At 42.2% G+C, this 10,335-nt stretch overlaps 1 protein-coding gene across 7 annotated transcripts in view; it reads left to right on the top strand.

Moving 5' to 3' along the window:
- clcn3 (chloride channel 3) overlaps positions 1-10,335 on the top strand; it is a 36,888-nt gene that overhangs the window by 23,584 nt on the left and 2,969 nt on the right. For 4 of the 7 annotated variants that reach the window (XM_035675220.1, XM_035675221.1, XM_035675225.1 and 1 more), the window contains 10 exons: positions 256-443; positions 770-892; positions 2,149-2,355; positions 2,507-2,587; positions 2,671-2,923; positions 3,280-3,572; positions 3,654-3,840; positions 4,225-4,623; positions 4,919-5,135; positions 6,464-6,539. In XM_035675220.1, the coding sequence (XP_035531113.1) occupies positions 256-443; positions 770-892; positions 2,149-2,355; positions 2,507-2,587; positions 2,671-2,923; positions 3,280-3,572; positions 3,654-3,840; positions 4,225-4,623; positions 4,919-5,135; positions 6,464-6,539 (2,024 nt within the window). Of the gene's footprint in view, positions 1-255; positions 444-769; positions 893-2,148; positions 2,356-2,506; positions 2,588-2,670; positions 2,924-3,279; positions 3,573-3,653; positions 3,841-4,224; positions 4,624-4,918; positions 5,136-6,463; positions 6,540-9,210; positions 10,319-10,335 lie in introns of those variants that run through there. The other 3 variants (XM_035675222.1, XM_035675227.1, XM_035675223.1) reach the window with 2 other exon arrangements.

The following is a 10,335-nucleotide window of genomic DNA, read 5'->3' as shown; positions in this document are numbered from 1 at the left end:
TCTGTAGGTAAATATTTGGGGACTGTAGATGTCCCTGCTCTTTAGCCGTCAGGATTAGTGCCTGAATACAAGTGTCAGGTTTCATTTTGTATTTTCTTTGGATGTAGCAACTTTACACAATTTGGGTCTACCTTGTTGTTCTAAATTGAGGCTCAAATAAAAAGAAATGCCTCTGCCTCTTTTTTTCTCTTTTTCTACTTCCTGCCTTCACCTCTTCGCCCCTCTTTTCCTTCCTGGTTTCCCTCCTCCTGCCAGGTGCTTTGGCTGGCCTGATTGACATTGCTGCTGACTGGATGAACGACCTGAAGGAGGGCGTGTGTCTGAGCGCCATGTGGTTCAACCACGAGCAGTGCTGCTGGACGTCCAATGAGACCACCTTCGCTGAGCGGGACAAGTGTCCTCAGTGGAAGAGCTGGGCTGAGCTAATACTGGGGCAGGCTGAGGTAGACTAACGCAGGCACATGCAAGCAACGTCCGCAACTGCAACAGCTTTCTTTGAATATTATTTTTTTAAGGGCTTAACATAGAGACAGGCATTTATTCCTAGTTTCCCCTCTTTTATTAGTATATTTTATTATTATTTAGCCATATTTTTTATCTGCTCCTGTTTGCCGCTAATGTAACCTCAAAACTCTTAATAAAATGTGCACTTACATTATTTACATCAGTATGTCATACTCACCACCCTGCTGCTTTCTTTTTCAATCGCTATCAAGTTATCGTCAGTGCTTCCACAATTGCTGCCCTCCTCTTCCTCAACTCTCTGCAGGGCCCCGGCTCGTACATCATGAACTACTTCATGTACATCTACTGGGCTCTGTCCTTCGCCTTCCTGGCAGTCTGTCTGGTCAAGGTGTTTGCTCCGTACGCCTGCGGCTCGGGGATCCCTGAGGTTAGGAAAATGTTTGAAACATGCTTACAGCTGCATGCTGGGACCATTTTTAAACTCTCAACATCCAAGAGTGGAGAGATTTCAAACGGCATCATTTTTTTTTCTTTTAAAAGGTTTTTGACAGATACAAATTCGGTTTAAGACTCCTGGACAAACTACTTTTTGCCATAGAAGGTATCAGTTAAATCAAACTAATGAGGTTAGCAGGTTATTTCTCTTTTTGTGTCCTTTCCTGTATCTGAAACAGACTATTGATTCTGTTTTATCTCTCATTTTCTCATGTCTGATCAATGTGCTCTGGCTGTCAGAAACTCGAAGTGGCACATGAAACGGAAAATCTATAAATCTCTGCTGCTGCTTCTTATCTCTCCATGAAAGTGGTCTAATGGCTTATGTGCAATATGTGGGATCCACACAGTGTGTCGTCACATTTATGGGTTTTCCTTTAACGTCCTGAAGTGCCTTAAAATTGTTAATTCAGTGAGCAGCAGGGAGACGTGACAGGTTTGTCCGTGCTGTGAAAAAGCCATTTTGAGGTGAGCTTTAAAAAAAATTCCCTTTTGTTGCCATGGGAACAAGAGAGCTGGAACTGCATTGCCAAGTAAAGCGTCTGGTAGATGAGACTTACGCTGACAACAACAGAACAGAGGACAAGATCAGGAGGTAGACATACAGCTGAATCTGCATAAAGAAATCGAAAATTGGCAACTTGAAAATATTTTATTAGACGTCGATATATGACATCATCTGTCTGCTGATTTTAATCTGAAATCCGAAATGACCCAACTTTGGTTATTTCCTGTCAGCTCTTTGCAATGTACTCTCTAATAAAGGTATAAAATGGCCTAAAAAATATAAAAGAAAGGGAAAGAGTCTTGAATTGATTGTATTTAATATGATGTTTGCATCCATAAAAGAACATAAATCACTCATTTACAAGGAAGTTAGTTCCAAGGGCTTTAAACGTCTTTCTCATTTACAAAATGAAGCAATTAGTTGATTGAATAAGTGATGGACAATCAGTTGGCAACTGTTTTTATAATGGGCAGAAAGGCAGCACAATGACTGGTTCCAGCTTCTATCACAATAAATGTAATATCTTTAGCTGTTGGTCAAACAAAACAGTCATTACCTTCAGCTCCAAGGAACTGTGATGGGCATTTGTCGCAATTTTCTGACCTTTTTAGTGGGAATCAAACCCACCCTTGTAGCTGGACTTCAGATTAATCTCCACCTTTCTTATCTTGTCTCCCCAGATCAAAACTATCCTGAGTGGGTTCATCATCCGGGGCTACTTGGGCAAGTGGACCCTGATGATCAAGACCATCACTCTGGTGCTGGCTGTGGCGTCTGGCCTCAGCCTGGGGAAGGAGGGCCCCCTGGTCCACGTGGCCTGCTGCTGTGGGAACATCTTCTCCTACCTCTTCCCCAAGTACAGCAAGAACGAGGCCAAGAAACGAGAGGTGAGAGAGAAGACATATAAAACAGTGTTACGGGAACATGAAAACTTTTATCCTCCCCGGTGTTCTATTGTTTATTGTGATGTTTTAGAGTCAGTGTAGTTGTTTGTTTCCTCATCACATCCGCTGAAGTGCGTTTCTTTTGTTCTCTTAGGTTCTCTCTGCGGCGTCGGCGGCCGGAGTGTCTGTTGCTTTTGGAGCCCCAATTGGAGGAGTGCTCTTCAGCTTGGAGGAGGTGCAGCACATGTCGTTGTTGACTCATGAACTGCCAAAAGAAATGACTCCTTCAACATCTAAACTCTCCTCACTCTCTTCCAGGTGAGCTACTACTTCCCTCTCAAGACGCTGTGGCGCTCCTTCTTTGCTGCCCTGGTGGCAGCCTTCGTCCTGCGCTCCATCAACCCGTTTGGTAACAGCCGCCTGGTGCTGTTCTACGTGGAGTACCACACGCCGTGGTACCTGTTTGAGCTCATCCCTTTCATCCTTTTGGGAGTTTTCGGAGGCCTCTGGGGAGCCTTCTTCATCCGAGCCAACATCGCTTGGTGCCGGCGGCGCAAATCGACACGCTTCGGCAAGTACTTGACTGACTTCATTTGAAATTGGGAAAATGTCAGCCAGCTCATATGTTTGAAGGTGAAAGTAGTTGTAATTGATGAGGCTGTCTGGAGGATCACTGTTAGCAGTTTGTACTAGCAGAAAGAACTCAAATGCCAGAATGATTAACACATGGGAATAAAAGGTTCAGGATGGCAGCTTCAACGTTATCTGCTGTCAGATTTTATATCAGAATCTTGTTTTAGTGCACATAACTTTGATGCTTTGTAACTTTTTGAATATGCATCAGTGTTAGACTTGAGATTCTTGTTAGAGGCACAGCACGCTGAGCGCCTCTCTCAGTCTGACACGTTGCATCGTCCCTCTCTTCAGGCAAGTACCCGGTGTTGGAGGTGATCTTGGTGGCGGCCATCACAGCTGTGGTTGCTTTCCCGAACCCGTACACGCGTCAGAACACCAGCGAGCTGATAAAGGAGCTGTTCACCGACTGCGGTCCGCTGGAGTCCTCGCAGCTCTGTCAGTACCGCAGCCAGATGAACGGCAGCAAGGCCTTCAGCGACAACCCCAACCGGCCGGCAGGGCCCGGCGTCTACGCCGCCATGTGGCAACTCTGCCTGGCGCTCATCTTTAAAATCATCATGACCATATTTACCTTCGGACTCAAGGTGATCACTGGATGTGTTTTCCTAACAGATGTGTTACCCTGCATGTCTTCATCAAAACTAAACCTTGCTCCTCCTCCTCAGGTACCGTCTGGTTTGTTCATCCCCAGCATGGCCATCGGAGCGATCGCAGGGCGAATCGTCGGCATCGCCATGGAGCAGCTCGCCTATTATCACCACGACTGGTTCTTGTTCAAAGAGTGGTGCGAGGTGGGAGCCGATTGCATCACGCCAGGGCTCTACGCCATGGTGGGGGCCGCAGCGTGTCTGGGTGAGTCATCATTTATCTATCAGTGCCAAGAGACAATAGAAATGTGTTACCGCTCACATATTTTGCTATATGTTTATACAGTGCCCATTGTCATTCCCATCAGGTTACTTTATCAATAAGTGGTTTCTCAATTGACTTTCTTTTACTATACCCTGATCCATATCACTATTAAATACTAAATGACACACTCTATCTATCTATCTATCTCATGTTATTGTCTCTTGATTTAAAGAAAACTGACAAAAAGCAGTTTTAATAGTTAATGAAGCAACTATATGTCTGGTATTTAACATTTCCCTCCACTCTCTGGCTATTAAAATGTTAATTCTGGTAAATATTAATTCAAATTCAGTCAAATTAATTCTTACTCTGCTCTCTCTTCAGGTGGCGTGACCCGTATGACCGTCTCCCTGGTCGTCATCGTTTTCGAGCTGACCGGTGGGTTGGAGTACATCGTCCCCCTCATGGCTGCCGTCATGACCAGCAAGTGGGTGGGCGACGCGTTTGGCCGCGAGGGAATCTATGAGGCCCACATCCGCCTGAACGGTTACCCCTTCCTGGACGCCAAGGAGGAATTCACACACACCACGCTGGCCAGGGAGGTGATGAGGCCGCGGCGCAGTGACCCGCCGTTAGCGGTGCTGACGCAGGACGACCTGACGGTGGAAGAGCTGCAGGCCACCATCAATGAAACCAGTTATAATGGTTTCCCTGTAATAGTGTCCAAGGAGTCCCAGAGGCTGGTGGGATTCGCTCTGCGCAGGGACATCACTATCGCTATAGGTAACTCGACAGAGTAGGACAGTTTTCGGAAATAGTTCCTCCCACATTTCAGTGCAAAATGTGAGAACAGGAAGAGAGCAGTAAGAATGGGTTTAGTAAAGGTTTGCACAAAGAAAAGTACACACTAAATCACCAAAATGACCACATTTGGACATGTTTAAGTGTCTTTAAGCAAGACATTGAACCCCAGATTGCTCCCAGTGTGTCCCAACATGAAAAAGTTGCCAAAGCCAAATGATGATAAAATAATATGTCTCTCTTAAACTTGAGTATTTCCTTGTTCCTCTCTCAACAGAAAATGCTCGCCGAAAGCAGGAGGGCATCATGCTGAACTCCAGGGTGTACTTCACCCAGCACGCACCCACCCTGCCTGCCGACAGCCCCCGGCCCCTCAAACTGCGCTCCATCCTGGACATGAGCCCTTTCACCGTCACCGACCACACCCCCATGGAGATCGTGGTGGACATCTTCAGAAAGCTGGGGCTGCGCCAGTGCCTGGTCACTCACAACGGGTAAGTAGGAAACAAAATTGTCTTAGGAGGAAGGATGTGCTGTAAGAACAGAAGGCGAATCCTTCTCACATCCTTCCTTGTGGCGTTGTTGTGATCGACTAACCCGTCTGAGGTCGACAGACATTGCACAAACACATGTACACACTGTCTGGTGTTGCATGGGCTCTCAGATCCCCTGGGTTTACCCCTGTAATCTGCATGGCCTGGCCTAACCGCTGTGCTGCACTTCCTTCACCCCCTACTGAACAATAACAGCCTCCTCAGTAGAAGAGACTGAGCTGCTGAAACTAACTACAACTACATAACAGGTATCATGTTGGGAAATAGAGTCAGTAAAATCAGTCGATGTGTGGTCTAAAAATGTACAGTTAGTGAGAATAATCTGTCAGAGGAGATCCGGTCGAGGTTTTAGAGATTTGAGGTTTTGCAGAGAGCCACCTGCTGGTGTGATCTAGTATTTACAAGATAGATTGCGTTCAATAGCTGTCATACTCCTTGATTTACAGATCTCTTCCCTCAGTTTGCTGCGACAATCACTAGAGAGCAGCCGCGCAGCACTGTTTTTTTTTATATTAACATCTTTATGTTTAACTATTTTTATTTACATTTTAAAACTATATAAGTAATTTACCAAAGCAGCTGGTTACTATGGGGACTATTTTCTTGTAAATTAACACATTTGGTGCTCTAGTGAGTATTTACAGCAGCCAGATGGTGTATGTTAGATGCACATAAAATAAACTACAATTCTCATGTTATGTTATAATGTGTCTATATATTTATATATATATATAGACATATATTTCTAGGAACAATTCATTGTTGTTTTTGTTTTTTATTAAAATTAAGAGAAACAGAATATATTTTAAACGAATTTCCAGAAGATTATCCAGATAAAATGCTAATTAAAGTGCTTTTCCATGCACTTATATCATGTTGTTGCTTAGTTGGTGGCGCTAATTCTCCAGTCGTAGAGCCATTAAACCATTGCAGCAGAAGAAGGCACAACAAGATGACGCCACCTCAAACCACATGATTAAATATATAATAGTTTATTGGATGAGTTACATATGATCCATCATAATTGAAATTAATTTGTAACATTAAGTTTGATAAAGTTTTGTTGTTTTTGTGTTAATTGAGTTTGTTGTAATTTTTGAGTTGTATTTTCTGTTAACGTTAAGTTTAATATTTTAAGTTACACCTGTTATGTATGTTTTGTGCTGCTGCTGTCTGTTCTCTCTCTGTCTCTCTTCTGTTTGTTGTTTATGTTTATTTGTTGTCGTTGTTTTTTGGGCAGTTTACCGAGTAACGGGTGTGTGTTTCAGGATTGTGTTGGGCATCATCACAAAGAAGAATATATTAGAGCATCTGGAGGAGCTCAAGCAGCACACGGAGCCCCTGGTGACTAGCCCCGCCCCTTTACACATGTGACCCCCTTCCCCCCCACTTTCGCACCTGTCTCTTAGGCTCCGCCTCTTAAGAGGGATGCATGAAACTTGGTGTGAGAAAACTGTTGACAGTTCCCGGCTAAACATTAAGCCTTTCTTTTTTACTTCTTTTTCTTACTGTTCGCACTCTGTTGTTCGTGGGTTGGTTTGGTGTGGATTCACCTCTAATGAAGTCGTTCATCGTAGAAAAACATCTGTAGATAGACGTTCACTGACCTCATCTTCATCGCTGGTAGCAGTTGCAGATATTATGCGCCACTGTGTAGAAAAAGCCTTCCTCTGTTTTGCGGGTCCTGTAATGTCGGACCTCTGTGGGAACTGTCATCCACATCAGTCTAGAGCCCCTTTCAGACATGTGCTTCATTACGTAAATTGTGCTGGCAGTTTAGCATATTGATGTTAAGCCCCCGAGGTATTTTACTGTAAAACTTGTGACTGCACTCTTACTACGTAGGACCTTGTAACATTGCCAAATGCGGCTGAGGTCTGAATTAAACAAGGTCACATTTAGGCTACAGCAGCACAGAAAGTGAACCTATAGAGATTTTAAATGAGACCTTTTGATACTTAAAATATATTACGTTTAATGAAGCAAGAAACACTATGATTGAGCCAGTTTTAATCAGCTGCAGGGGACTTCCAGTGTCAGATAGAGTCTAGAAAAATATGTGTTCATTAATTTTTTTCTTCCTCTCATGGGGAAAAAAAGAATAAAAACAACCATGGAAAATTGTTACGAGTATCCTTAAATCCTCAGCTGTAACTTATTTCGAACTGCTGACAGTGTGAATATCCAGAAAACAAGTTTACATACGGCACGTGAACAACATTAAATGAGTCATTGTTAACTATGCTTGAGCACTGTCACATTGTAGGCGATAAAAGAGGCAGCTGAATTATTTATTTTATCTGATAAATGATGACATTGATGATGAATTCTCATTTTATTCTGAAATCTGGGTTACAGGACCAGTGAGAAGCTGGGCATCCCTTGTGCTAACGATGGTCATTTATTAAGCCACGGAGATTGACGGTCTTTCAAAATAAGTTTTAAAATCCATGAGAAAACTTTTCTTCCTCCATGTCATTATTGTCCAACTCACTGCAGTCGCTGCTCCCTCTCAAGAAATATTATGCAGCTCTCTCCGTAATGGTCGTGTTTGACTTCAGCCATTATGGGACATTAACGTAAAGGAGGTTTATTATGAGTTCAAATAAAGGTCAGTAAGTTTTGAGGTGGTGAAATGATGTTCAGAAATAATTTCTTTTGACATTCGGCATAAAAACAGGGCCAAATATTTTTTGATATCCGCATGTGAACAAGGGCTTGCAAGGTGCTTGTTACCTACCGAACCCTCCGCAATAGAGGAGTGGAAATATATATATATAGTAAATGACATTTATGTTATTTATGGAAAAGAAAGATAACCTTTTTTTCTTCATCTTAAGAAAAATGTGTTCATTAAATCCTGGACCAAGCGGGTCAAATATGTAAGGCCCAGAATGAATGACCCTGTAATGTTGTTTTATTCTAGCAACCCTTTTTTTTTTTATTGCTCTTTTTGCACACTTTACCTCTTCCAAAATGTACAAAGTTTGTATAAAAAAAAAAATCTATGGAAGGCAGAGGAAATAAATCTGCTGTTGTCCTGATGTATGTTCTGTAATATAAACTTCTGCCCCGAAATAAAGAATTTACCAAAAAAAACTGCTGAGCCAAAAAGTGCAAGATTTGTACTTTGATGAATGTGAAAACAGTGTCAGACTCTGCACATGCATCATTCTGCACGGTGAAGCTCAAACATCTGTACAACTGTAGGAACAATAAGCTAAACGCATTTTTTGGGGGGAGCGTCTGTGTGTCATCCTCACTCTCTCCCTCCTTTCCTGTCACTCTCCAGCTGTCACTATTGATTTAAGGCAATAAAAGCCTCCAAAAAAAACAACAACAAAAAACAGCATTTTGGAGTGGAGGGAGACTTGAACTTCATTGTCACACAGTTTTCTTTTTTTAATCTGCACTGAGATGTTTTTCCTCATACTCTTCACCTCATTAATCCAGTTTGTCCACAAATGATATAGATATATATATACGACCAGACTTTCTAATTATTTATGAACATCATTTCACAAGCTCAGAGTTCACCCTTATTTGATCCCGTAATCTAATGTCAAGAAGCAGATAGATGAAGCCAGCGATGTTACTGTTTCCGTGTCTGAAAAGGGCTCCGTAGATTCCCAGAGTGCAGCTTTGCCGCTCATCCCCATTGAAGTGCATTTGTACAAACTGTTAGCTCTGCTTAGTGCTCTGTCAGCTGCATCATGCTAGCACCTTTTTAAATAAGATTTTTTGTTGTTTTCTGCCTTATAGTAACTACACAGCTTTAGATGTGCTTTGGTGTAATTCTGATGTTATGCTGTGTAATCTATCAGAGATCCGACAGTAGATATCATTTCTCAGCATGTTTCCCATCTTCCTTTCACATCAGTAGTCGGTCATTTCATCTTGAGAGTACACCCACCCTCATTTTTCTCCATTAACGACTGCTTTCTTCTTTTTTTTCTTTTTGTAAACCCCCCTCCCCCCTTCTCGACCACCCCGTTTCGCCCCCGGGTCTCCACAGATTGACGACATCTGACCCGTCTCCTTAACAACCACTTGGCGAGTAGCTAGCCGCCTTGGGAAAGCGGACCACCATTCATTTTAATATTTTTATTCTTTAGATCTGTTAGTAGAAGGGGGAGGGAGAGGATATTGTAGTGATACGATTCATTCCCACACTTCCCTCATTCTTTAGTGGTAGTGAATGCTGTGCTGGAGTGACGTTGTTGTGTTGATTGGTGCTAGTAGTGCTGTAGTAGCCTATAGATAGTCAGCGTGTGGTGATCAAATGACCTTGATGAAGCAATAACTGATCCTGCGCTTTTAACCTACCAATGTTTTTCTCTCAGCCAGCTGTGTCCTGTTGTGTCAGTTATATTCTTAAAAAAAGAAAATGGGTGGAAAAAGTCACACTCAGTGAACAAAGAGGCTCTTTGAACAGATTTATGTTCAACTGGAAACCTTGTTTGTAGTCGTGAGAACAAATGAGCCCATTAACATTATGATAAAAGATCTTTTATATTAATATTGGCACGAGTAACGCATTTCACTGAGTGCTTCATCGGGCTCCACAACAAGCCAAGGTTGCACATTAATACACGAGCACAGTACATGTGCTAATGACAGATGGTTCCCATGGGACGTTAAAACAGGTTTAAATTTAGACAAATCATCATCGTCGATATGTCTCTGTGTGGTGACACAGCCTGTAAAGCAGCTGACAGGTGAGGTTGAACAAATACAGAATGAAGAGATTGGAAAAGAAAACATCCAAAATATATGAGAATTAGACAAAAAACTAACTTTTTAGAGGCATTTGGCAAAAAAAAACCAGCAAAAATCTGAGAAACATAACCAACTATACAATTTATAACTTTGGTTATAAAGTTTAGGAACTATTTTTTTTTTGTTTTTCTATTACATTCTTTACACCAAAGGCCAAAACAAACCAACACATATACTGAATTAATCCATTTACACCTGTTTTCGGATGGTTGCTGAGTCATTCTGGGAAATGTAGGAAATCTTTAGCTGCAGTACAGATTGACTCTTAGCTCTTAAATGTAAATTAAAAGAAACATTTATCTTCAATATGTCTTATATTTGGACTTTTTTTGACCTGTGAATAAATGTTTTTTCATCATCA

The sequence above is a fragment of the Morone saxatilis genome, unplaced genomic scaffold (genome assembly GCF_004916995.1).
Source record: "Morone saxatilis isolate NCDOM2014 unplaced genomic scaffold, NCSU_SB_2.0 Contig4, whole genome shotgun sequence".
NCBI lineage: Eukaryota > Metazoa > Chordata > Actinopteri > Moronidae > Morone > Morone saxatilis.
Note: the sequence above shows the minus strand (reverse complement) of the source record. Positions and strands in the feature narration are given on the sequence as shown.